This window comes from Fusarium proliferatum (genome assembly GCF_900067095.1).
Source record: "Fusarium proliferatum ET1 genome assembly, contig: FPRO_scaffold018, whole genome shotgun sequence".
In the NCBI taxonomy this organism is placed as follows: Eukaryota; Fungi; Ascomycota; class Sordariomycetes; order Hypocreales; family Nectriaceae; genus Fusarium; species Fusarium proliferatum.
In genome coordinates, this window is record NW_022194807.1 from 282,864 (window position 1) to 310,628 (window position 27,765).

Consider the following 27,765-nt stretch of genomic DNA (forward strand, 5'->3'; position numbering starts at 1 on the left):
CCCGTCTATCCGACAACAATTTTCCAAGCTGATGCAATGTCACCGGCGAGCGAAAGGCACCAAGACTGGAGAGGCAATTCTGAACACGCTGGGTCCCTTTAGGGCGCTCATGCAACCGGCGTTTGCTGCCAAGCTGGAGAGAGAGTATATCGAGGGCGATTAGACCTGTGGAAGTCTGGCGCAGCCTCGAACGTCTGGGAATACCACAATGTGGCAGGATACTGCCTCGCCTGAGAAGCCAGTGCCAAACAATCTGGGATATATAACCGGCTACCTGTCCGGTCACCATACCGATGCCATCTGCTGGACAGCGGCTCGGTCGTCAACCTGGTGAATCAAAACTTCATGAATAAGTCTGGCATACGCCCTGTCCGACTATCTAAGGTTGAGCCTATCCGCCTGGCAAATGATGAGATCGCTCATGTCACTGAGTTTGTGATGCTGGAAGTTGCGGTGGCAAACGTCATGTGTCACTTGTCGGCTTATGTCATGAGAGGACATGAGGATCGGGACTTACTGGCTCGGAGGCCTTGGCTGAGTCGGGTAAAAAAGGTAGTCGACCACTATCACAAAGAGAAGTTGATCAGCACGGGCTTCTAAGGACGCACGGCGGTTGTTGATATCGCACCATCCCCGAGACACACGGGACGTATCGGAGATCGCGAGAAGGATACGGCTGAGGTGGTGGCAGATCTGGCGGAACCAGAAGACGAGGAGCTCATCTACGTGGAAGACGACGCCGAGATTGAGAGTGAGGTAGAGGAAATTCTGGCCGATATACACCGGATCATCCAGAGAGAGACGGACGCCCATGATTTTGCGGGAAACTAGATGCCACCATCGTTGATGCTGGAACGATGGAGTGACGGGAACCAGAACAGCAACCTAGGAATTCAACTCATACAGGAGAATCCAGTGGCCAGGACAGCGATATATCGTACCAAGGAATCCAGGAACGTTATAATTACTTACCTACTTATAAACGTGAAACTTTTGTGATGCACTCCGGGGGGCACGATTCCAGTGCGGTGCGCCCTGTAGGCGTACCGCTGGGAGAGGCCGCTAAACCACCCCGCTTTCAGGCCTACGTTACTGGGGAGCAACCCTCCTCCAACAACAACATCGCGAGAGCTTCATTTCAGTGCAACGAAAGCGCTACGGCGCTGGGTGTCCCCCAGCGCTTCAAGTCATACAACTTTTGGTGTTCGCTATGCGACCTTTACTCCTCTGCCAAACGAGGAAACAAACTGCGAACTTTCCCCTTCCAAAACCGAGCTTCTCGCGAATGGCCGAACTCCAGACGCGCGAAACGCGTGCTCCCCTCCCGACGAACTCCAGGCGGCAAAAGTTCTCCTCCCCAGCTTCGGCCACCGGGCCAGCCGAGCTTAATCCCTACAAGATCAGACACTCCGAGCGACGAAACTCCGGCCCCAGAACTGGAGATCACCGAGCGCGGGAAACTTGAGACGGAGGCGGATGAGCTGCGAGCCAGGTTCATTGACCATACTCCGGAAACAAACTGGGACAAACTGCCTGCCTGGATATTGGTCTGGGAGCTCGCCGCCAGGAAACAGAGACACGGGAAACTGAGAGCTGCTGAACCAGACTGGGAGAAAGTGAATCGGGAGTGCGACGAGACGGACCATTGTGAAAATTACTGAACACAAATGAACGACTTGGTGAGCGAGAGGAGTGACCGGACACTCAGTACTGGGAACTTATGGCGCCAGGAGAATCTCTCAACAGACAGACAGTACGACCAGACACTCCCTACCGCAGAATCTCAGATCTCAGATGAGAGCCTGAGAATCATACGGGGGAACGAGACACGAGCGACCGACCTGTACTTGAGAGGCAGAGAACCTGAGATGGCTGCTGGGAAATGGCAGACATCGGGTACTGGGATTTCGGAAGACTTGGAGAAATTGCCGGTAACGGAATCTGACTTGGTGGAATCAACCGGCTGGAAGAAGTCTGGCACCACCTGGGAAACTCTTGGAGTTGGAGGAGTTACCGGGAGAATACCTCAGAAAGCTGGCATGGCTCTGGCTGGCGGGGGCTGGTAGCCAACAGAGGGAGACGGAGTGTCCCAGCGAGTACTTGAGTTTGAAGATGGTCAGCTTCAGTATACCGGCTGGCAGAAGCTGGACACGCCAGAGACAGACCAAGACGCGCCGGAACAGGCGGCTGAAATCTCAGGGCGGCAGACTTTAGGGTCTTTAGGATCCACCGCTCAACCACAGCTCCAGGCGCTGGACGCGTCTTAAATTGACTCAGAGCCCGATATATATGGGAAATACAAAAATCAAGGCAAACCCCTTAAGATTCCAAGAATGCACCAAATCTGCTAATTCTCACGGGAATGCCACGAAGCAATTATTTCTTGGTTCAGAGACACCAGCATCACACTTGGGGGCATGGTCGCGACACCCGCCCAGAGGTTTCAAGTCATGCGATATCTTAGCAGCGAAGGAATTCGTCCCACCTATGGAACGAAACGTCTGATCAGCCGGGGCTCAGGTGTATGGGGAGCCAACACGCATTGGATTCCGAAACCAGGCAACCCACGACCAACTTACGTACTTCAGCTGAGAATGGTACATAACTATCGCCTGATCAAAGAGCAAACAAAGAAGCCAGCCTATCCATGTCACAGCCTCGAGGCAGACTTGGATTGCATATACTGTGGTCGACCGCGAGTGTTCTCGCAGGCGGATGCCTCGCAAGATTTCTCGGGCATACCAATCCAGCCATCTGACAGAGACAAGACCAGATTCCTTACGCCATACGGTTTATACTACTACAACAACACACTGATGGGCCTGAATGGTTCGTCTGCCATGTACGCCAGGTTTGGAGACTTGGTGTTTGGCCACTTGTTCTTCGAGGACGGTTCGAGCTCCCATCGATTCAGGGATACCTGAGAAAACTCGCGACAAGTTTCTTTCCATACGTTGATGATCAAAACATGGCGTCCGAGACATTGGAGGACAATTTCAACTCCCTCTGGAAGTACTACTTTCCTCGCATCGTCTGGGCGCCAATTAGTTTGAAGGCCGGTTCATGTCTAGCATGGAATCATTGTGACTTACCGTGGACGAGAAGAGGATTCGACCAGCACAGAAGCACCAGGAGAAGTTTGTGCAGTTGAAGAAACATTTCCAGGAGAATCCGACCCACTCCTGGGAAGAGGTGCAACCACTTTTGCACCTAACACCATTCGTTTGAAAGTTTATACCGGGGAGAGCGGAACTTATCCAACGAATAAAACAAGCCTTCTTTGAGTGCTCTGCAACTACTACGAAATTTGGGAAGCCATCTGTTTTACGCCGGGAAACAAGAGGAGATATACCGGAATGGAACAGTGGCGCTGCGGCGGTGCTTGAGAGCATTTGCGACGCCATTTAAAATAATGCAAGTCCGGGAGCCGACTCCGAGAAACAGTTTCACCTGGCAACCAACGCCTCAGAAAACGGGATTGGTGGACTTCTCCTCCAACTGGACAGCATAGCGGCAGGAGAGGACATTGACGAGAAGAACTTCAAGAAAGCAAGAATTATCATGTTGATCTCGGGACGCTTTAGCGATGCCAGAAAAGGAGATGCTCGTAGTTGTACGAGGATTGAGCGAAAGCGACTGGATGATCAACCATTCCTCACATCCAGTGAAAGTCTACACGGATCACAAAGGAATCACAGACTCGACGGCGAACAGAGGGCATCTCCACGGCAAGATCAGCCGCTGGATCAAATCCTCGGGGAATACGACATTGAGTATAGACACCGTTCGTGCACGGACAAAGTGATGCGCCTGGCAGATGGAATGCCGCGCTTGCCAGAGGCGCAGAAGGAAGACGCCAAGCCAGTCGAACTCAGACTGGGATCGAACGAGTTCTAGGAGTGACTCCGCCAACGGAACTTTCGGCGAACACAATTCTGCCTGGAGACAGACAACCCGGGAAACAGTTGATTGCCAGCTCTGGGAAGCTGGACATCGGGCATTGGGAACTTGAGTCCTGGTACTCCGAGATCATATCAACTCTGCTTAGGGGTCTGAGCAGCGTGGAAGACGGGCGGCGAAGAATGATGAAACGACTGGTGCTGCGATACAGAATCTTTGATGATGCCCTACACTATCTGGAGAACGGTGAGTCTTGGGCACTTTGTGCAGCTGGAAGTGAAGTGCCTATCTTACTCCAGAATGCGCACGATAGATGTGGACACTTCGTAGTGGCGATTACCTTGGAGCGACTGAGAGGAAGAAGCTGGTGTCCGAGTCGAGCCAGCGATATTGAGAACTATTGCATATCGTGTATGGTGTGCTAACAGACAGCGCCCCGTGTTCTGGCATCACTCTCAGGGAGCATCACCAAGCTGGCATCATGGGATATGGTGGGAATCGACTACATTGGTCCGATAAACCCTCGTTCGACGGAAGAACACTAATACATCGTGGTGATAGCGGAATACGTGACGAAGTTCGTGGGATTGGCATGCCACACGACGGTGGATGGAGACTATGTATTTTAGACTTGGGAATCACAAGGGGCGTCAATGTTCGGCTGGCCGAAAGTTATCTATTGCGACAATCGCTCACATTTTGTGAACATGAATGTCAAGGTAGCAGCGGAACGTCATGGCACAAGGATGTAGTTGGAACCTACGTCTCATCGCTCATCTACAGGCTTGCCAGAACGCGTCGTTCGCCCGGTAAAGGATCAACTACAGAAATAGGCAGCAGAGCGAGAGGGACTTGCGTTGAACCTCTGGCACATGGTAGTGCCCACCATCAACGTCAACCTCAACAACAGGTATATCGAGAGCATCGGAACGTCACCGGCGATGGCGATGCTGGGATAGGAACCGCCTTCAAAGCATCCAGGCATACTTGAGCAACAGCCAGACGAGCAAACCTTGAGCGACGACGAACGTGTGGCCAGGGAGTTGAACTTGGCGCTTGTCGACGCCAGAGAGGAGCTCCGAGAGAGTATACAAAACCGAGCGAACAACTTAACGCAGCCGGTTGTCCCGCGAACATACAGACGGCTGAGAGTTGGCACAATCGTATGGGAAAAACATGATAAAGCCGCAACGCTGAAGACCAAGTCTCATAAGTCCTGGGGGAATCTATCAAGAGCCACTGAACAGGTATCGGAGGTCGTGTATATGACGACGAGTCTGGTGGCACCAGGCAAAGCCCGGAAGGTACATGTCGACGACTTGAAACTGTATGTGAGGCGTCTGGCGAGGCTGGAACCTCCGAAGGTCATCAAGCTGGAACTAGACGCCAACAAGGAAGATCAACGACAGATGCTGGAGGATCCCACTTGGGACAACCCTGAGATTATTGATTCTATGCGAACATGTGAGTACGCTGGGAGGCGACGCTCCCATCATTCGGTTAGAGTGCTGAGCACTTTGCGTGCTACGGATTGGTACAGGCAAATGGACACCGGAGGATCTGGTGGCGGGAATGACGGAGCGGAAGAACTTGGCATCATGTGAAAGATGGAAATAGACGTCAACATATCGTACTCGGGAACAGAGCATTCTTTGGTGTTGAGGGCAACACCAGCAAGGCGCAGCGGTAGTATGCTACGGGAGGCAATTACTAGGGCCTCCACTATAACTTAGGCGAGCGTTTCAAACATTAGATACGAGAGAGAAGAAAAGATAACCAGCCTTGTTCTGTTGAGATATAAATGTGACTAGGTGGAATTAAAATTAGAAGAGGTGTAACTTGTAGGCATGATAGAGATGCATCATGTGACACAACCCGAGCAGGAGTGAATTCGAATGCCCGAGAGAGAAGTTTATGTCGAGCTGGTTCGTCTTCGGGAGCGAGAGTCAGCTGGGCTGAAACAAATCCAGTTTCCAGCGCTTTCACTGCTGCTAGAAACCTTCTTGGAGACATTAGTTATCAAGGAAATGGGACGCAACAAGGTAGGTTCAAGCCATTAAACGTTCTGGGAATGTAATGGGATTAATCAGTGGTCTATGTTTTCTGGGAGAGAGGCTTAGAAAACTACGAAAACCCCCGACATGGTCAACTAAAGCGACGCAAGATGTCCTCCATCCGCGCCTGGTTTCGTCAAGCACTACCCTAGTGGCCTAAACACAATTTGCCCGTACATCAGCCATGCCACACATTCAAGAGAAGAGAGGTTGCCATCACATAGAAGTTTAAGTGCGGCCATAGCCATCATTGAGAGGCTAGACGTAGTACCCGATGTAGGGCAGCTACGCCTCATAGTGCTGACAATTGAATATCCATCCTCAAGTCGGACAGGAAATCTTTACAACCTTGAAGTCCCTATGCCTCTTGTTTTTTTAGCACCAATCGGTTTCATGTTACAGCAAGATATAGGCGGTCATCTACTACTTCGAGCGTGCTGCGGTCCTTTTCCGAGCCACTTGGCACGCCACTGAGCCACTTTCACGGAGTAATGCCCCCCAATATAAGCAAATGTGAGTTTTCGAAATTCGCCTGATATTGGCTGTGACATTGATGTTGTATATTTTAGGCGAACATCGGCCATGAACCTTGACTGATGATATGTAGGTAGGTATTTAAGCTCCGTAATGGCAAGGTCCGACACGACTAGCAAAGTGAAAATTCTTAACAAAGGACTAGAAACCAACAGTCAAAAGTTAGTTCAGAAAGTTTCAAACAGCATGTGGGAGAAAAGCCGACTGATGGCCATCTGCGAAAATGAGCGAAGTGGTCCACCATTCGAGACCATTCACCTATAGATTTTAGCCGTTCACGTATTATAGATGAATCACTCTGGTACTCCTACTTTCGACAGCTGCCAGCTACGGGAGACAAGCTCGGGGCCTTGGCTGTGGACAAGATGTTCCTAGCGTACTGACATTCATCACCACCTCCTACCTGCTGGTGCGCCCGAACAGGGGATAGCTGTATATGAAAGAGCTGCTAACGGGCGTGTGAAAGATCCAGCCAAGTTCTAGGTACAGGGGGTTCTGCATAATGCCAGCATCTAAGGCGGGTCCCCGAATCTCAGCGGTTTCACGCTCGGTTTTGCAGCGATGCGACCAACCCATATCTGTCTTGATCGTTGTTGCTTACTACATGCTGCATAAACCGTTTTTAAGCTTATGTCGCTTATTCTCATTTACCATTGTCTATATCTACAGCCCTGAGCATCCAGGGTCGGGTCATTTTAGCAAAACCACCTACTATCAACACTCCTGGATCATGAGTTCCTAGATCTTGTCAGTTACACGCATATCATTAATCTTGGCAGCATTTCTAGGCCTTTTCTCTTCTAGTGTCCGCCTCGTTCAAGCCAGATCCCTTTGCGCATCTCACGGGATAAAACTGACTGTGACCAACAACAAAAGAAATAAACCCTTGGCAACCACAAGCGAGGGTAAGTCCGGTGCTCACTACCTGAAGTACTAAGGGCTCAAGGCTCAAGGTGCTGGCATTGCATGGTATTTTCCAGGACTTACCCCTAAAGATTTCCAAGAGGAAATTCACGGCGGCGTGAACTATGGTCTCGACAGGGGCTCAGGACGGTTATATGGCTGAGTCAACCACAACGACCGGTCCATGGCTACTTGGTAGTCATCAAGAGCGGAAAACTGAGAAAAGGGATCCTGTCCAAGGTGAACGGCGAAACAACGCTTTTGAAAAGCAAGTCAACCTCGGTACGATCAAGGCAACGCAAGATGATGAAGAAAGCACCATCTCTCTGGATTTTATACCGGCAGATTTCTCATCCATCCCGCCGTCTTCTTCCATTAGAGTAGAGGTGGGGGTCACAAACGCAGGTAAATTAAGACTTGGAAGAATATCGTAAACATATAGGCTGACGAGCCCAGAATCATCGTTCTGGACGACAAACGCAAGTTTAGGGTCTTCACAAGTTACAGTACAGAAGCCTAACAATGAATCTGGTCCTGAGGAAGGCAAAGAAATCTCTTTCCATTCCAGAACACCTCGCAGTCACCCGCTGGCTCCATTTCTGTTTTTAGATTCGGAGGAGGCATCTTTGGACTCTTTGGCGAAGTTTCCCAGTAGCCAGGAGAATTTCCGGGATCAAATGAACCAGCCCAACGCATTTCAATGCCGAAGTCTAAGGAATGGGAGATTATTAGCTATGGCACAGTTGGAAACGGCAGAGAGGAGAGGGAAACTCGAGTACACCAAACGGCTCTTCCTATCAGAGGTCCCAAGCGACTTGACAGCGATAATTCAGCCCAGTGGGGTGAAGGCGATGGAGATTTGGAAGTAATAAGCAATTTCTGCTTCTATAGCACGATGTGAGTAGCGGGAGCTGTTAAGCCAGGTAAAGATAGTTTGACAATACGCAATTGTGATCGAAGGACAGAGATGCCTGTACAGACTCAAATCGATGAGGTATTTGTCATGGCTGAAGGAGTAAAGAAGACTATACCGCTACTATTCAAAGACGAACGGTGATGGCGGAGAATTCCAGGGTCCTGGCGAGAGATATCGCAGGTGATCTCGGGCGTGTTGACGGACACTACGATACCGGCTTCGGTACTGGCAGCGCTGCCCTCACATCAAACAAATTGAGTCCAGGGGCGTTTTTAGAAACTTTAATCATATATTTCAGATCTGGCGTCTAAGCTTTGCACACTGACATTTCTAATTTACCATCAGACCTCGTGTCCCCAATCTGCCGTCGCCCCTAGATTCATCGCGCCTTATCTGACCCGGATTTAGAGCTATTGTATCTTATCCAGTGTTTCCGTTGTCACCGAAAGTCTCTACGACGCCAGTGTTGACTTAGCTTGGCTGAATAAGCTTGCACAATCAGTCGCCATCACCGGTATCGTGAGTATATCGAGAGCGAGCTCGCTAATCGTCGGGATTTTACCCTGGCGAGCGATCTACCATTCGATCAGGTCGTCAGTATCCTGCGGCCCTGGTTCTAGATAGCACTCAAGCCCTCTTCCTATCACCGGGCCTTCGCCGCACTGCTGTTACTCCATTGCTTAAATACGCTAGCTTCGATGATCTTCCTAGCTAGCTAAACAAGGATGAGCTGCAGGCTTGGTGTAGTCCGTATTCGATTTCTGCAAGAGTCTCCTGACGGGCAATCTTACATGATATCGGTGATCCTTTCATATCACTAGTTCCTGGTAGATCCGTTGCCCAATCCATCACTGCATCATCTGTAGCCTCAATAAAGTAAGGGGCCTGCTGCCTAGACCTTCACGGCTGGCTGTCCGTCTCGCGGCCCTTGAATCGAGCAGAAAGCTGTCGCTTACGGCCTAGCCTCCCTCGAGCCCGTCTTAGTCATCATAATAGGGCAGCTCGGGGTGCTGCAGGTGTTTTAGCAAGTCTTCCATACGGGTATGTCTCGCAAGCGAGTGAAAAGGGAGGGGCTACACGCAAAGCAGCATTGATAGCTATCAGTTATCAGCTATCAGCTATGACAGAACCTTGACACTTACGGTGAAGAGTGGGGAGCTGGAAGCGGAATAAGCAGCCGGTTCCAGATCACCACATAACGTTGGCCTTTTTCAACCCCAATCAGCCAAGCCGTAGCGTAGATCCCCTACGTAGATCCCCTGGCAATCAGCGAAGGAATGACACTAACTCCATGGCCTTGGCGAAATAAAGTCATACTGTTGTTGCCTCCGTCGCCTCCACCGGCCTAGAAAGAATGGGAAGGGGCGAACCAAATGCAAAATGGGGTTCTATACTGATACCGACCAAGCCCGATCTTCGTGACGGACCTGCGCAAAGGTGTTGATGCTACATCTCTTATGTCGAAATCTTAGCTTCTCATTACCAGTTCGTGATTTATGAGTAGTCTCCCAGCTATAGATCAAACGGGAAAAGGATGCTATGACACTTGGATGAAATCAGTACAGTAGGCCCCTGTATTCAAGTGGACAAACCTACCTTTCTTCAATGTGACTGGTGGTGAGCATTAACATCCGATGGAAAGTCCTGCCGGCCTGTCATTTACACCGCTTACCGAAGTGGGTAAGCTCAACGGAAAGACTGTTCCGAAGTCGCTCCGCCTTTTTGCGATCGCAACAACATGAATTGAAACAAGGAAAACTCAATATCGTAGTGCTTGACACGATGGTGCCGTCGATATTTCTTATTTGTGTTGCCTACAATTCGCCCTCGGAGGCGAATTTCATGCATGAAGCTTTCTGACCCCCCCTAGACCATCTCTATGCAACTTGTTCAGCCCCCCATCTATTCATCCAACGTCTACTTGCTGATCTCGGCTAGCCACGGCGAACCCCGAGGTATTGAGCCACGCTTACTGAGGCACTAGACTACTTGATGGCGCACTTTGCTTGGCCGGGGTTATCTATATAATGTTCTGGGAAGTCGCGAAAATGCGTATCAGATATCAAACGTTATTTCAAATCGAAGTTTTTTGATTTGATTGATTTGATTGATTTGATTTAATGGCTATGCTGGATACCAGGGCGCCTGGCAAGGCGGCTAGACCTAAACTTATGTACATTTGATTGCACCTTGCATGTGAGTCGTGCAGTTTGGACAACAAAGTCATGAGTGGCAAAATGGACTCTCCCAAGTAGAATTGGTATTAAACACGAATACCAGCAATACAGATACCTTCCATAGTACCTAGCCTTCCAAGGCTTGGGCATCCTTTTCTCCTTAGAATCGTGCCGGCGGCTCGATTTACTCCTTCTCGTTGTTAAAAGTCTTGTCGCTACTCCATTGAGCCTTTGTTTTGGGGCTTCGGAAACCCTTGTTGGCGTCTTCCTTTTCAGTTGTTTGCGCTCAGCCTTGACCTTGATGTTCGAAGACCAGTCCAAAACGGCAAAGAGGGACGCCCAAGAACATTTAACAGAAGTAAATAAGCGTAAGAAGACAAAAAAGAGTTCAATAGAGACACCTCAGGGCCACCGAGGTAAAAAGGCTCAAGTGACTGAGAATAGGAAAGACATCGATATATGAAGACGGAATAGCGTATGTGATAGAACATGTCAAGGGGAACAAAGAACCTTCTTAGAAGGAGAATTTAGTAGGATGAAAACCGTTCATAGCGGAATTGCCTAAAGGTTTGGAGATTATGCCTGTCCTATGACAAGTGACAAAAGCCTTGATTGTTATCCCAGCATATCGAGTTGCAACTTCCGGACTCGTCTAGCCTCCTGGCTGGAGCACACTTTGGGTAGCCGTGGCTGGTGCATTGGCGATTCAGTTAATAACAGAACCACAAAGCAGACAGTGAACATCCTCAGTCCAGGACTTGACGCCACCTATTACGCTTTCGCGCAAGTCGAGAATTTTCCATCCTGTTGGGCGGCCATCTTTCATTTCGAGGGTGGCCTTGAAAAGTCCCTCGTATGGTTTAAGGCATGCAGCCATCTTTCTCGCCTTCCTATCGCCCTTCTTGGCAGGTTGCTTTGCTAGAGCGGTGGCGACACCTCCGAAAAGCGTTCGCCCACCCACAAGACTTCCTACCTCACAATCGGTTTCGTGAGCAGCCTTCTTGCAGCGCAAGCCATCATACGTTTTGTTGAAACCGACATCAATTGTTGGCCGGGTTTCTTTCTCCTCGGGATTAGGAGGCGAGAGAGGATGGGTGGCTGTGAGCTCCTGCTTCTTGCCAGCCAAATACTGGCTCATATTGGGCTTGTCCAGGCCCAGTCGCTCATAAACTTGCATGAGAATCTTGTGAGACACACATTCCTCATGTAGAAACTTTCCGCACTGCGGATTTGTGCATTCTAGCACGATTTTATCAGGGCTTGCAGGCTCTTGGCATTCGCAAATGAGTTCGACAGACTTTATGCATATGTTAGCCTTGTGACAAAGGAGACACAATGAGACACACCGAAAGTTGCGAGTTACGGCAGTCGAACGCTTGGCGCCAATAAAGCCCTTTTGGGACTTCCTTGGTATCGGACTCAATCCATTGATCGACGGTAGCGAGTCCTTTAACACAGACAACATTGATTATATCCACTAGCAAAGGAGAGATCGGTTAGTCGCATTGCGGTATATCGGCCACCATTCTGGAGCATACTGTGGTTGGAAGCGATCAGTTCGTTGACGCCATGGTACACCTGACGGCCTTGGACTTTCTTCCTGCTGTCAAGGGTCCCCGCAGGCAGTTCGTCGGGCCAGTACATCCAGCAGACGCGTGCATAGACGTGTTGCTCATCAGAAGCGCGGATGTCAAGGACGCGCGCCACCCACTCATCTTTATTCTCCTTATAAACAGGCAGGCCATACTCCTGAGCCTTTTTTCTTTCCAATGATAGCTCGTTACTAACATACACAAAATCGTCTTTATAGTATTTGTTTTCGTTCCCTGCCAAGGGTTAGCCGTAAGCTCCTACCAATTGGGAGAATGTTAGAGATTCCATCGGATGCTCACAACTAAAGCTACGGTAGCGCGTCATGCCTCGCCACAATTCTTCGGGTTTAATGGTGTAATATACATCCATCTTCGTATGCGTTTTAAACCTACCCTTTGGGTTAAAAGGCGAGGTTTGGCACTGAACCTGTCTGTTCTTATCTTGATCATCAGGCTTCCGCTTCTTCTTTCCCTGGCCTCTCTGGCGATCAGTTTCGTAAGAGATTGTGAAAGAGCATTCGGCGTAGCAATCCTTCCCAACAGGAAGTGATCTCTTGCGCTTGCTCATCATGGTGCTTTGATGAGATTCGCCCCTGTATATGACCGCGTTGGAATGAATAGAAGAATGGGTTTTGCGGAGAAGAGAAATAAGCTTCGTGGAAAAACAGCCGTCAGAGAAAGGGGGAAATGTGAGAAGTAGAAGGAAATCAGCAAATGATTTTGCGATGATGAGATTTGTGCCTCAAAGGCCTTTGAGTAATAATTTGAGGGCGCGCCTGTCGTCCCGTGCGCGATTTTGCTTATGTCATTCAGTTTGTCATCAATGACTGGTCGAGAGTGAGCTGAAAGTGGAGTAACTTCATTAGAAGAGCAGAAATCATCGAAATGCCATGAATACACTCTATTCAATTTTCAAAGGCTCATAAGGCAGCATAGAGTATCAGATGGCCTGCTGGATGAACTGGCTGGGTGTTTTTGTATTGAATGGGGCCGAGTCACCATTGTAGATCGAATACACGCACGGCTCAATATGGCTGACCGTTAGACCTGCCTCTCCCCTAAGGTAGTGGAAGACTTTTCTACAACCTTTACAGTTGTTGAAAGAAGGGGATCCCGAATATATTTCTGCACTTTGTTTTCTTATCTGAATGGTAGCTTACACCAAAAATACAACTGGGCTTATAGCAGGAGTAGAGATGAGGCCGCAAATCATGTTGGACAGTGAGTACCATCGGTTCTTTGTCAACAAGTTCTTGATAATTGTATGTTTTGACTATTGTACTGTTTTAGATAAGCTGTGTTGATTATGATAGAAACCATCGAGAGAAAGCTGGCTGGAGACTTAGAGTGTTCGTTTTAATGATAGTTTGTCTTGTTCTAAGTGTTGCGATGTATTTTCTTAGGTAGCTTACCTATACTCTGATACTCGTTATATGCATAAAGCTCTGTTAAGGTGCATAGACAGGGGCGGCATATGCCATACTGCGTTCAGTGTAATAACGACGCTATTCTAAGTGGGGCGAAGGGGAATGTTGTGAAAATTTGGTGACAAACGCCTTTCTTTGGCATAAGTTTTTTTCCAAGCGCGTAAAAGCCATTAGATAATGATAAACTGAATCAGAAGTGATGAATTTCTCATTTCAGCCTTTATTTTATAAAACAGAGCCTGACAACTAACAAATATTTCCCTTCCGTGTTCCGTGGTGGTATCTAGTAAAATTCAAGACCCCAAGACACGGGTAGTTCAGCGATAACGATCTGAAACCAACTACCGAGTCTTGAGGCAAGAATATCAGGAACGGCCTCGATAGGCTCAACAATGACCAGATACAGCAATCCAGCTGACAAACCTCACTTTAGCTCTTGCAATTTGCAAATCGTCGTTTCATCGAAGGATTCAATCTTAGCCACTCTGTCCACTTTTCTTCTTCTTCTTTTTTTTTTGTTTTCCTTTCTATTAGAGGTTCAAACGGCCCAGAGAAAAGGGACTATTGCCAGATTGGAGGCAGTTGACAAAGGGGAAAAAAGATATGGGATCACACCTTCATTTATTTGTGTATAGACGCGGAGTGAAACGGGATATTATTTCGGTTGCCGTAGTAGTATTGATAGTTAAGATGTATAGAATGTGCTTGGGATCTTTGAATTAGTACCGTATTATTAGTAATTACACTTTGCATGGATCTTTTGGGAGTTGGTAATTTGAGATAATAGTCAGGTAATATTTCCTGCGTTCTGAGGCCCAACGTTTGTGATTCAAGCCATCTTTCTCTGTTAGCTTGCGCACTGCAATAACCTCTTCGTCTAAGAGGATTCCAATGTCGCTCAATTGGTGATGTTGCTGGTACTGCAGTAATATGCTCCGCTTGCACTACCGTTAAGAATATCCTTTCTGTCACGTCTAATTGGATTTTTTTGCTTCACTTGATATTGGAATGGGCCTTCGTTCCTTTCCGAAACTTCGATTCGAGTAAAACCTGATGTGATCCCAGCTTCGTGGGGTAATCACCACCTAGGTGAGACTCTGTGCCCGGTCTAGACTGGGTCCGTTGAGATTAAGCTCTGCAGGCCAAGATGATGGAGGACGTTGCATAGAGCTAGCTTAAGGTTAGCATACTCTTGGTTTATCCTAGACCTCACCATGTGGAATCATTCGCTTGCAGATGAGCTGATGAAGAGTAGGAACACTGGTTGATGCATTGGCTGTGCTCTGTAAATTCTCACTTCTCTTGATACCTGAATATGGTGTTGCTCGTAGGCGTATACCAAGCAAACCGGAATCTGCAATGGCATATATAGACTGAAATGTGCACGGCGTAAATATTGCGTTACTCCCATCTTGAGGTGAGTATCCCTCAGGCCCACGCCCAACAGAAGAGAGACCTGGACCTTTTCTGATATCTACGTACTGAAAACTAGCTGCAGAGCTGGTAGGAGAGGTACACAGCATAGCCTTCGTCTGTTTACCTACTGCATTCCCTTGCCAAACATATTACGTATATTCACGCGGAAATTCCATTTTCTTCCGACCAGCATACACATAGAGCTTCACGGCATATTCCACGACACTAGAGCAAGGAAAGGTACAGTATCAGACTTTAAATACGTTACCCTTTTTCTGCCAGACTCAGGAAATACTTTTGTAGTCATATTGATAATCGGCTCCCTGTACGGTTTTGATGCAAGAAAATGTTACAAGTAAATGATGGTTAGCCTCTGTCAGAGACTGAAGTTTCTCGCTGCTCCAAACAGACACCAGGGTTAGACTACACCAGAGCTTCCTGGCTCGATGTGACACGATCACAGAAAGGCGTATGCCCCGGTGCCTCAAGATCATAACCGAGGCGGCCTGTTGATTGGGGAGGATGGCAGCTGCTCCTGGGCCCGACATGTCCTTCGCCAACTGTCTTGCCGTGTTTGAGTTTCCGCAATAGCTGTTTGAATACGGGGATGCATGTGATTATAATTCCGACGCATTGCACAATCTGAACCAGAACTACCGAAATCCAGATGTCAAATAGAGGGTTCCTTGAGTTCATCGCGCGTCTATAATAGTACATATGGCATGCAGCAGGGAATAGAGACCTATTCTCCGTTAGCATGTCCTATTTCACATATCCGTTGGCTTCGCATTGATGCAGGACTTAACTACACACGTACAGGATGCGACAGAGAAAGAGACCGATGACTGTAAGTTTAGAGCGTAAGGCCATCTGTAGACACATCAAGATCCTCAGAAATGTTACAGTGACAAGCAAATCGGTGGTAATATGCAAAGCATCACTGCCAATCCTCAGAGCAATGACCTATTGAGTAAAGTTAGATAAAAGTACCACAATTCGATTTAAGCAGGACACATACAGTATTTTTGTCGCACTGGCCGTTGATATAATCCCAGAAATTTGGCAGTGGACAACTGAAGCTTCTCCCTAGGACGGAGAATGCCGCCCAAGTGACAGTCAAGATGGTGCTGAGCATCAGGCATGTCCGAGTTTCTCGGGATCTGTCTCCCAAGGATCGCATCAGGGCAACAGCCGAAAGCTTCGAAGCGGACAAGGAGGCGATGAAAAGAATATCAGATGCATATTGAGCCTTAGACAGAGTCTTCTGTGAGTTGACATGGAAGGAGTCGATGCGCGAAGAAGGCTGCTTACCTGCAGAGCGTGAGACTCCTCCAAAGGTGTAACATCATGAGGTTTACCCAGTCCATTGGCCGCTGCCATCAGTGACACCACAATTGATTGTGGGATCATTAGAACCTGTGGCCAATAGTCAATAGATGCATTCGTGATAGGAGGATGGGGTGCCTCTATGGATAAGGCATAGGGTACAGAAACTACCGTGGATATAATTAAGAAGAGGTCATCAAGCGTATGGAGATTCGACCACTTCACTCCTGCATCTGACATGACGCGCCCAGTGGAACGAAGTAGCACGGAAAAGATGGAAATCATCATCAAAGCCAGCGAGGCAGCTTGAATAAGCCGCGATTTGTCCGTCGGTATCTCATAGTCTTTTGTCAAGATCATTGCAGTTATGTCGAATGGATATGAGAAGAGGTTGTTTGATAAGCTCAGGACCAAGTGCGTTGTCAAGACTCGTATACAGCCCTGTGGTTCTCGTTCGGGAGTATCGGGTCTAGAATAGCGTAGATGCTGAATGTGTACGGAGCAGGGGAAGAAGAAATGCAGTGAATGGACCCTTGTTATGCTGTCGGTCCGTAGGATGGACCATCAAAGTTCCGGCGCACTCCTTACATGGTGCCTTACCTGTCCCCGAGATGAGTAGCAACCTATCCATTGCTAGGTTTCTATGGTACGCCCCAGTGACAAACAGGAGATGTCGGCTCGAGTTTCGGCTGGAAACGCCTCAGGCAAACCCTTGTACAATAAGTATTTCTGATTCGCTCTTTACTCAAACGATCGAACAGCCATATCATCTAGCCTATCAGACTACATAAGCACTGGAAGGAGTAGCGACAAAAAAAAGGCTTCATCACACAGACCCTTGCATCATAGGGGAGTCCTGATGTATCATTACCTAGTGGCTGACTCGCCGAGTCGTGGACTCCTTTGAGGTCGCTTCAGCCTTTTGATGGCTAACGTTTTGCTCTAGTGTTGATGTGACGTTGGCGAGTAGAAGCACAGCCCCCCGGTCGACCGTCAGATCTTGGCCATCTCCGACAAGATGAACCTTGCAAAATGGTAAGATTGGGGAACTTCACCAACATATAGCTGCTGACAGCAGGTCCTCTGATTGGCAACTTCCACGTTGACTTCCTGATGCGGACTTGCCGTTTTCGACAGGGGTTTGATTGGTGACTTCCACATTGACTTCCTAATTTGAGGCATAGCTCCTGGCAGCCGGTGGGGAGTTGATTTAGCTTCTCAACATAGAAATGAGGCATTTTTCTTCCACGCCCCCCCACTCAGACAACCACCTCAAACATCCACGCAATGCTATAAAATGAGCGGCTCATCAACCCCCCGGGGCTGCGGGAACCCATCCGTGGGATCCTTTAGTAAGTTTGATCCCAAGCTAGCCCCTGGTCATGACCGTGCCCGTCAACGGACCCATGAATCTACCTGGGTCAAGCTTGTCGAGGCTGTGCCAAAGGACGAGGAGGACTGGCGCTTAGCAAGGCAGAGTCATGCCTTCAGCAACCCGGAGGAGATGGTGAAGACATTAGAAGATCTCCTTGATGGTAGAAAGAAGTCTCAGCTTTACAAGATCGTCTACCTAGCAAGTCGTTACGCCATCCTTAATGGCGATCCCTCCCGGACGGAAGCGATATACTCTGACCTCCGAGAGTGCCTGGACAATCCCAACCTTGAGGACAATATGTTGGACATTTACATGGCCTCGGTAGTGAAGTTTATCAAAGCCCTCGATGACTTATTCTTGAAGGGTCTCTTGCACCGCGCTTTTGAACTTGTCCTTTACAGTAAGTTTTGTCATATATTGCCTTCATGTAAGATAGGAGAAGGAAGCTGGCATAAACGAAAACACCTCTTATTGCTCTCTTCCTAACAATGCACGACTTAGTACCGATCAACATTTCACACTTGCGTCTTTACGGACCCCACAAAGAACGATTTAGTACTTGCTTCTCAATCCAGAAGCCTCCCGCCGAAATCCAAGGATCTCTACTACTTTCTATTCCCTTCCTAGTCCACTATTTGGTCCCCGAGCTCAGGTAGGATCTACATAGCATGTTTGTTTCAATGACCAACAATTCTCCACAGCCTCACCAGCATCCAGAATGCTTTTGGCACCACGATACATAGTCCTGCAGAATATCGCGTCTTCGAGGGCGCATTGCAAGGCCTATACATGCTTCCTCGACTTCCGCCGCGTCCCATTGAAGTCTTGAACATACCCCAGAGTCTGCTATCGGGCATATCAGAACTGGTGACAAAACTTCGTGGGTATAACCCCAGGCCATCATATGTTCCATCGAACACTGATATGTATTGCTACCAATGGCCAGACGAAAAGGGTTGTCTAACAGATGAATTGTGGAATGTCTTGGTAAGATCCCTTCGTCTTTCCCTCTGGCAATCTACTCATCCATCAGACCAGCCAAAGCCCTCTCAAAGAAGGAGAACATCGCCTCAGTAAGCTATATGCAATACATCACGACAAAGGACGTCTCCCCACTCCGGAACGCCATGTACATGTTCTTGTACCTGTAATTGACGCACCTGTTGCTGTATCCCGGGTTTCGCCGGATCCAGGTGTGCACGATAGAAAATGGAGACATCAGTGGGAAGCTGAGCAATGCATCGTCATGCAGCCGGGCACAGTTTTACTGCCGGAACAACCTGTCGATTACTTAGCCTTGTTATTCCTGATAACAAGCACCGATCTTGTTCACAGAGCAGTAGTCAGGCCATAATTGAGGTCCATGCTACCCAGGAAAGTTAGTCCGCAATGTTTTGGCAGAGTAAATCGTTCCCTGGAATTTTGTCTTTCGAGCGAACGAGTGGTCTGTCGATGTTATCTGTATACCGAGGCCAGCGTACTTCTACTGTATGACAGTGGCAGGGAAAGAAATCGTTGATGACTCCATCCCCAAGTCCTGAAGAGAGGCACAGAGGTGGCAAAAGAGCGAGATGTTGTCAAGCATGTTTCCGATCATGAGGATTCTCTTGCGAGCTGAATATAAGAAGTTGGAGTGGGAAGAGAGCTGTAGGGGAGGTCAATGAGGGGACGGAAACAGATTGGTAGCCAGAGGAAAGGATCTAGAGTGAGAGAGACGAGGAACGAATGCCAGTAGACTGATTGGAGCGAAGAGGAAGTGGAGGAAATATCAAGAGCAACTTACACTTCCTGTACTTACACAACAAGAGAGCCTCGTCTTATCAGGCAGGGCAAGCAGGGCAAGCTAAGAAGTGTTCTTCAAGGTAGCTCTACTCGTCAGGCCCGCTTCTTCGTTAAGGACACCTCTCTCAAGTCAGAACAAGATATTGCAACAGAGCCCTAGATAATCAATTTTGCCTCACCTGCAGTGAAAGCGCGATGTGCCACTACTAGTCAAAGGGATGAAGCATCTATGAATTTGTGTAACTGAGCAGATCGACTCACGATTCGTTTGACAACGCTTATTCTCAGCCCACCAGTTCTCAAGGCATCCTCCAAGCTAATCCACAAGACATAAAATTCGCAATCTGACCATCCTTTTCCATCTCACAACCTCTTCGTCACCTTCAGAACTATCGCACGTCCAACATCAGTTCTCCTATCCGCAAACCTATTTATCACGGATCGCGTCATTTGTTTCAACGTTGGCGTTGACTCAGACAACTTGGCCGCGGCTAAGGCTTTATTCAACGTCACATACAAGAGATTAAATACCTCCGTTCTTTGGACTCTAGAGCCTAACCAGGTCTACTTTGGACTATCTATGGCAGAGGCTGATAAGGATAGGTGGAAAGATTTGATAACTCGGTACCTTCTATCCCAGAAGAGCCTTTACAAATGCCTTTTGAACGGATCTCTTAAGTAGAACGTCGATATTATTCTAGATCTGACGCCAGGTGACTGTGAAATTGTAAGCTTTCTGTTCAAAACTGGATACCAACAGCGTTGACCATGAAATTAGCTTGGAAAGGCAGTAAAGTCCAAGTATGGCCCAGTCGAAGATGCTACAGTGCATGTACGCCCAAGTGCACTCTGAGTGGCCCAATAATGGCCAGAATGAAGTTCTCGTGGACTATGAGTCTTCGTCGGACATCGGAAACCCAGCGAATCATCACCTACATCACCATGAAGAACTTGCTGACCGGAGCGAACAAGAGGTAAGGGCATAAAACAGCATTCTGACAAAAGTGGGCGATTCCGCCAGTCGAGCCGTTGAGATCCGGGGCCGGTATGACAGATGTATCCGGCGACTTAAGAACAAGATATGCACCTCAAAAACGGCCAGGGAACAACTTCTGAAAGTTGTAGTGGGCATATATTGGAGGCACTCTTTTTGACGGAATTTCCAGTGCCCATATCCTAGTGGAGATATTCCAGCTCCACGCAATAAGCCCTTTATGAGACAGCTTAGACTAAGAAATCCATCTTTTAATTATCATAGCTGGCTACCATCCTAACGAGCGGCGACGTTGAGAGCTTTCAAATGGAAGAATGAAAGGTGGCAAGACAGATGGAAGAGGGATGACAGGAATACAGTTCGTCATAAGGGATTGAAGCTAGCTAGAATAATATTAGTTGCTTTCATTTTCCAGTGTGTTGACTTGATTTGTCTCGTCGAAATGTCATAAGCTTTAATTATCAGTTACTCAACCGTATGAATACAACAACTGCAACATATCTTGAGCGAAAATCGGTTCTTAGGTCGTTCGATCACAGTTACAGAGACATCAAAAGACTTACCATGGGTAACAGTATTGACAGCGATATTCCCGCAACAGTTCGAGAACTACTGGGCAGACGGCCAACATAGACATTAAACACCTTGACCACATGGAGTGAATGGTAAAGCCAAAACCAAAGAAACCAAGGTAAGATGCTATAATGAATGAGCGTATAGAGTCGATAGCTAGGGAGACCCTGAAAAACGAACCTGGATGACAACTCCTTCTTACGCGTTACCCTAGAGACTCAACACAACAATTTATCACCTAGCAATTTATCACCTAACCATTTATCACCTAACCATTTATCATCTAACCATTTATCACCTAACCATTTATCACCTAACCATTTATCACCTAACCATTTATTGACTTGCTAGAAAGCGTATTATCTAAGAATTTATCACATTGGAATTTATTGGCCTAAAAATCTCAACAATAACAAGATTCAGCTGTTATTTTCTTTTCAACACTCATGCGACTAATTATTACAAAATGTTAACTTTTTTTATCTGTGCTCAGCAAAGCCTAATGACACCGCATTCGTGGCAAATGTTGCCAAAAGGAAAACGGGAACTCTCGTGTCCTTGATCCCTGGGATGTAACATATAGACATGCCTTTCTAGGCATCCGGGCGGAAAGCTAGCCTGGCCATATCATGATGCAAGCCGAGATTTTTGTTAATCCACTACCGTGTATGTGTTGCAGTGAAGCCAAGGCACCCTGGGTGCTCGAGGCCTATTCTATGTGAAGCGAGTAATGATGTTGTCATCAGGATGAATACAAAAGACGAGCAAGTCGAACCTAATGGCAACTTCCGGGTCGGACCAAGAATATATAGCGCCTCTGTTTTATGGGCCTTCTACCACATTCAACAGGTGGATTAAAATGCCGACCGTAATTGAACAGGCGATAAGGCGTAGGTGTAGCTGCTTCTAGGACATGAGGATAGATAAAAAATATAGATGAGGAGAAGGACGGGGAACATAAGCGCTGGCAACACTGGCTTAAGTCGTTGTTACTAGTCCTCGAGGCCAAAAGTTGCTAGCTGTACATCGTGGAAAATTTAGATGTCTTGTCGGCACATTTCAGACTTTACGGGAGGCTGATGGCTTTATAAAGTTGGTAATACAGACAAACTTCAACCAATGAGATCACTGCAAGGGATGCGGGGGTCGGAAGATGACAAGGCAAGTGGTCTGAACTGTTGGGGGCGGGCACGCTTGGTATGAGCCGATGTCTTATGAGTAATCAGCCCGGACCCGGACCTGCGTGTTCCGTATCCGGAATTGATCTAAGCGAAGATATTGGGATGAAGTCAAACTCCTGCTCATGTCACGGAGCTAGCCGATGAATCATGGGTCGATGACAGACGCTAGGTCAATCGAGCCGCTTATGGGAGCTGTACATTCAAGTGTGGGTTACACCTGGATCCTGGACCGTTGCATTCATCCCTCTTACTACCAATTTGGCCAAAGGCGGGATCGGCTACTGGTCAGAAGGCTGGTATATGCTCAAGCTCCTCATTTATTGAGCAATTGAGCTCCTGTATCCTCCGTAAAGGGGGGTCACTAACAAAAGCTTTAGTGTTTCAGGTGTATATTTAGATCCCTAGACTCGGCGGTAGCACCACTGGAACTAGCGGCCGTGTCGCTTCCATTGCTGCGCTGGGCGCTTAACGCTAAGTATGAGCAGTACTTATATCTAGACAAGTCGGAAGGCATATGTTCTCGTACTTCTTACATCCCTTTCCTTCTTCCCATTCTCACCATCCTCCGCAATTTATGTCGAATATCTTCTTTCAAGAATACATGATGGCGACAGTCAGATTCGATGATAGCTTTATGTTAATTTTATGGTTTAACAATTTCCATATTTCGCAGTGGCACGAGCACGATTTGTCACAGGCAAGGGGATTCATACGGCCAAAACCAACAAAGTCTTCACGCTTTACCCCGTACACAAAGGCAACTCGAAGTGATCGACATGGACAGAGACTAGGGGTCTCTCCTACGCGACGAGGGCAAATCCGGCGGACGAAAAAGCTAAAGGGGAGAAGTTGCGGTCAGATCACGATATGAGCCTGAGTCGGATAGCCACCGCCCCCGAGAGGAGAATCAAGAGAAGGGGACATCGGATTTTGAATGGTGGCGTTGCATTAACTACAGCATATTGCCAATGGCTGTATCGTTGTGCTTGTGATGCACTGTTACGTTCGAAGTGAAGTGGTAGCCAATGGGGAGTAATTCTATTGCAGCTTGGTGATCTGCTGGAAGCCGTTTGTTGGGAGATGCATTCATCGTTTTATAGAGTAGGCTTCTTCATTGACGAGTCTACAGTGGAACAGACAAATTTATTCGGCAATAAGGCTTGATTAGCCTCAAGATACAAGGCTGGCACCAAACCTTATTTGCTGGCGTCCATGATACCAGAAGGGGTGACATAGAAATCCAAGGCGGCGATGATGTGAAGACCCATCAGCATAGCTCCCTCGAGATACGTGGACTCGCTTTTTTAATGGTGTCGTCAAATCCTTGTTCTTGGACACGTTCCACCACTGCCTTTATATCCCTGAGTGTGGGACGACCGAAGCCCTTTATTATCCCCTTGATGTCTGGCCAAGGCACCGAGGCCATCTGCTCCAACTCCTTGAAAAGATTATTTTTATCTCTTTGGTACGAGGTCTTACTGGTGGCATTTCAGCTTTTCGAAGCCTTATTAAGAGACATTTAGATAAGAATTACTTCAAGACAGGAGATGCCAGCAAATATCAGCAAATGTTGCCAGAAGTATGACGCTGGGACTGGTTTGCTTGCTTGCGATGGCAGAGCGAAGTAATAGAATATGTAAAAGGGGGCTAGGCAAAATATTTCCCGTTAGTAGTTGGAGCTTATAATATCTCAATGAGATATATCGTCTTCCTGCACCTTAATATATATTATATTAGATACCGGAGGCGCATATCAAAGCCTTACTCTGCCCACCTTACTATATCGCACCTCTTGCTGGCGATGCCAAAATAGTCGCCCTATAGCAATGCAACCCCATACGGTGACCCTAGCCGAAGAACACAACCGTGGTCGCGTGAGTTTCGCTTTATAAATCTATTGTACTTAAGGAAAATTGCCTCTTCTTCGCGTTTGGTAACTATAGTTACTCTATACCCCAGCAAGTTTCAAAAACAACTACTCGTAAACCGACCACGTAGCCAATCCTTGATTTACCAGAAGCCTATCACTCCAGGCCGGTGACATCAACCTCTTCTTTCCCATCAAGCCTTTTTGTGACTTTATACGCATCCGAGATGGCCCTATCTGATACCTGGCCGCCCAGCTTAATGCATTGGCGCTCAATTGACTCTGCGGAATAAGGTCAGCCAGTCTCTCTCATCAAGGGGCTTGGTTAGTATACCACAAGAAGCGTATCGAAATTTGAAGACAGCAACTAGAGGGAGATTCACACCTAGGAGAGCAATGTACTGGAACTACCCCGTTTTCCATACAAGCGAGCCATGTATTTGAAAGTCTTTTTCTAAATCTATCAACCCGTAAACTGAGTTGCACGGTCTGCGGCTTTCGACCAGGTAGTGGCACTCCTATTGCTGGTTGCGTCCAGTGAGGTTAAACATTAGAGCAAGGGGAGTCGGCAAGGGCAATTCTTAATATGATGTTGTTCGTTAGTGAGAGCTTGTTTCCTGTCTATTGGCCTTAGAGACCTAGCATATGGTTCTGAATCCATGGGGTGTTGACGTGGGATAAAACAAGCATCTCTGTCAAGGGCTTATGGTCAGGCGTTTTGAGTGAATGAGATATCCATGTTTCACATGATAAAGAATTGGCTCCCTTGTCCAAAACTCGACGAGAGACATCAAGAACGGTTCATGTAATACAGAAAGAAAAGAGTCATATTTTATCTTTAAAAAAACGGTTTGCTCAGTGAACTGTAGTTTCAGCCGGTAATTAACATTGCGAATACATCACAGGTTCGTCTTTTTTTCCCGATCGTCAGTCAGGAGCACCGAACAGAGCCACAGGTCACTTAGAACAATTTGTTTATATGCTGCCATCCTCCCAAAGCCGCACTCGCTATACATCCTCGCCTGACCCGTGATTTGCAGCCGCCTTTTGTGTTCGAGACAATGCATCGCAGTCACCATGAGCAGGAGAATCTTTTCGGCTTCATGAGTCAAACCCCTCAGAGCTCAGGTGCGATTCATCTATTCAAAATGATACCAGTCGCTAATCCTTAGTTCCCAAGATAACGATGAAATAAGCAATGATGAAAGTGACAGCCCGGGAAGTCTAGATGAGTTTGTAGTACTCGATTCAGAAGTAGAAACCGGATCATCCGCGCCAGACACTCCGACTGCTCTGAAGTCTCCAATGAGCCAGCGATACTGCCGGAATAAGCTATTGACGGGAAGGAAGTCGTCATTTCATAATAATATGCTGAGCTCACCAGACCTGCGCCCAACGCTTAGCCCCAGTTCTCGAAAAGAGAAGGGCAGACTGAAACAACACATGCTCCAGAACACAGCATTAACAGACACGATCGAGGAGGCCCTCACAGCCCTCTAGGCGTTGATTAGGGCTCTCCGTGATATTCATTCAGAAGAACAGTCATCAGATGAAAGTAGTTAGCGGTGCTTAAGGGGTTGAATTTGTGCCCGGCTATAGTGTCAGGTGGACCTCAGCCGTGCTCTATGGCCGGCGAACTCGTATGCATAGCATTAGTTTCCACAAATCTCAATTTGCTAGGCAGCTAATCGAGGCGCATCCTTCATTCCTGTTGATTTTGCTTTTCAAATGCTGGGTTACCATCAGGGCGATGTCAATCCTCTCTTATCCTACGCCGTTCCAGTGGGTCTCTTTTAAATGATGACATGCCAACAGCCGATGGAAGCTCCCTTAGTTTTTGGTGTATCTTGTCTGTAAAAAGTGCGAAAACCCTCGATAAACACCGACAAGAGCCTTGGAGCCCTCCCTGTATGCCTAGCTATGCTCCGTTACTCCAAACAGCTTCCTTCTTTTCCTTTCGCTTCTTCAACTTTATCCAGAACGACACGCAGGGATTTCTTTATCTTCCAGTATCTTCCTTCAGAACAATTGCTTTGAAAACCCTAATCCTAACCCTAAAAATCAACAATTGGTTCCAAATTTCTTCATGAGTTCCTGACCCCAACGTGGTAAATAGGGATTGTGTCACGATGAATGCCAAATCGTTACATCAGTTGTCAAGTTATAGTGATTATCCAATTGCAGAAATCCCTTTCTCCTATCTTCCGCTACTTTACTATCGGTAAGTTACTCTCCAATACCTTCTTCACATTGTCAACTATCATTTTGACAGTCCATTTTCGATTTAGAGTAACATGCTCACGCTTGGGGTTCCGGGGAAATGTGAGATCAATGGTGGGAGGCACCTTTCCCAAACTCTTTGAGCATCGATATTGCTCCTTAATCCAATTCAATACACCTTCAATTGCCTTGCGAGGTGGCCATTGACATGGCTCGGACGCACAATAACAAACGCCTTGGTCATGTTGTTGTTTATTGAACCTGACACGTATGGAGGTGGGAGGGTCCGTCGGGTGGTACTGAAAGGTTATGGGGTCGTCTTTCTTGATCAGCTTGGAAGCAACCAAGAAGAGAGCTAGGCCATTGCTGTACTGCCATTCCTGCAATTCACAGTTTGGTTGGCAACTGTGATTCGCGTATTTGGCCTTGATTTCATGGTTTGCTGCATCGAGAAAGAGATCACCATGCTTCAACTTTACCACATAGTGGCCCTATCTGTAGTTAGAAAGCTGTGTCAAGGAGGGGAGAATATCTACCTCGGTAATTTCATTATCATTTCCATTTCGAAGCTGACGCAGATCGTCCCCAAGGATCGGTGATCCAGAGTATTGTGCAAGCTTAGCACCCTTTTGAGCATCATCACCACAAAGATACAACCCCTTTCCGTTGTTCTCAGTTTCACTTTCCTGAAGATAACCCTTTTCTTCTAGAGTTGAATGATTTTTGCAATCCCTGGCGTTGCATGTTTGGTCGTCACACAAAATCAACGCCTCGACATTGATACAACCACTATCACACAAGGCGCTGCACTCGCACTTACCGTAAGCCTTGTGCCTTTCATTCATCCTTTCCCATTCCGACTGAGCAGCTTTCTCTGAATGATTCAGTGATAACGTTCTTGGAGGTAGGCCATGACTTAGTTTCTCAATATCAACGGCATCCCGCGCATCATCGGGGTCATCTTGCAAGAACGTGTTAGTGCTGCCCGTTCCAATGCGACATACGAGACTCCTAGATGAGCGCCCGGCTGGTAGCTACTTACCCATAACTGGTGTTTGAGATGAGCCTTGCTTGTCATTTCCACTAGGCAACTGTTCAGATACCATGGAGTCCCAACAATGTCGAAGTTCACTGTCACCAGAATTAGTTCCCAGCTGCCACGGTAAGTCGCAGAAGCACACTTACCACTCTTCCGTTTTGGCCATGTCTATACCTCTCTCTTTGCAAAAGTACAAAAAGCGTTTTATTGTTCTTTTTCGTTTGAAAGTCGCCATAACATCGCCTCGGGGCTTGCCATCCATAGCAGCTCCTTCTGTACTCTTCATAATGATTCGGACGTGACGCGACTTGATGTCCGACATCATCTTTTCTATCTTTGCGGGATATACATTGAAATCAATCTCATCCCTGAATAAGCCCCATTCTACGGGTTCACATTCCTTAAGTAACTGAAGTTGAAAACATTGTATATCATCCTGCCACGTCCAATACTGCGTGACGTTCTTGTGGCTCGTGTATAGACGAGTTT

The 27,765-nt window shown here is 47.6% G+C and overlaps 7 protein-coding genes across 7 annotated transcripts; 3 read left to right on the forward strand and 4 right to left on the reverse strand.

The window, feature by feature from the left end:
• Positions 1-513: 513 nt before the first annotated feature.
• FPRO_14814 (uncharacterized protein) lies at positions 514-813 on the reverse strand (the record flags this gene model as incomplete). Its single annotated transcript, XM_031225003.1, has 1 exon — positions 514-813. One exon carries the CDS (start codon positions 811-813, stop codon positions 514-516), a length of 300 nt encoding a protein of 99 aa, XP_031090206.1.
• A 185-nt stretch (positions 814-998) lies between these two features.
• FPRO_14813 (uncharacterized protein) lies at positions 999-2,066 on the forward strand (the record flags this gene model as incomplete). The annotated part of the gene is made up of 2 exons (XM_031225004.1): positions 999-1,616; positions 1,731-2,066. 2 exons carry the CDS (start codon positions 999-1,001, stop codon positions 2,064-2,066), a joined length of 954 nt encoding a protein of 317 aa, XP_031090207.1.
• A 2,315-nt stretch (positions 2,067-4,381) lies between these two features.
• FPRO_14812 (uncharacterized protein) lies at positions 4,382-5,504 on the forward strand (the record flags this gene model as incomplete). The annotated part of the gene is made up of 2 exons (XM_031225005.1): positions 4,382-4,810; positions 4,860-5,504. The coding sequence occupies 2 exons, from the start codon at positions 4,382-4,384 to the stop codon at positions 5,502-5,504; spliced, it is 1,074 nt and encodes a 357-aa protein (XP_031090208.1).
• Positions 5,505-11,190: 5,686 nt separating this feature from the next.
• On the reverse strand, positions 11,191-12,644 carry FPRO_14811 (uncharacterized protein; the record flags this gene model as incomplete). Its single annotated transcript, XM_031225006.1, has 4 exons — positions 11,191-11,781; positions 11,831-11,961; positions 12,023-12,310; positions 12,470-12,644. The coding sequence occupies 4 exons, from the start codon at positions 12,642-12,644 to the stop codon at positions 11,191-11,193; spliced, it is 1,185 nt and encodes a 394-aa protein (XP_031090209.1).
• A 2,698-nt stretch (positions 12,645-15,342) lies between these two features.
• On the reverse strand, positions 15,343-16,485 carry FPRO_14810 (uncharacterized protein; the record flags this gene model as incomplete). Its single annotated transcript, XM_031225007.1, has 4 exons — positions 15,343-15,661; positions 15,737-15,882; positions 15,938-16,168; positions 16,231-16,485. The coding sequence occupies 4 exons, from the start codon at positions 16,483-16,485 to the stop codon at positions 15,343-15,345; spliced, it is 951 nt and encodes a 316-aa protein (XP_031090210.1).
• Positions 16,486-17,542: 1,057 nt separating this feature from the next.
• Positions 17,543-18,974, forward strand: FPRO_14809 (uncharacterized protein; the record flags this gene model as incomplete). Its single annotated transcript, XM_031225008.1, has 4 exons — positions 17,543-18,020; positions 18,122-18,272; positions 18,322-18,607; positions 18,654-18,974. The coding sequence occupies 4 exons, from the start codon at positions 17,543-17,545 to the stop codon at positions 18,972-18,974; spliced, it is 1,236 nt and encodes a 411-aa protein (XP_031090211.1).
• A 7,250-nt stretch (positions 18,975-26,224) lies between these two features.
• On the reverse strand, positions 26,225-27,562 carry FPRO_14808 (uncharacterized protein; the record flags this gene model as incomplete). The annotated part of the gene is made up of 4 exons (XM_031225009.1): positions 26,225-26,728; positions 26,774-27,198; positions 27,280-27,368; positions 27,423-27,562. The coding sequence occupies 4 exons, from the start codon at positions 27,560-27,562 to the stop codon at positions 26,225-26,227; spliced, it is 1,158 nt and encodes a 385-aa protein (XP_031090212.1).
• Between the last annotated feature and the right edge of the window lie 203 nt (positions 27,563-27,765).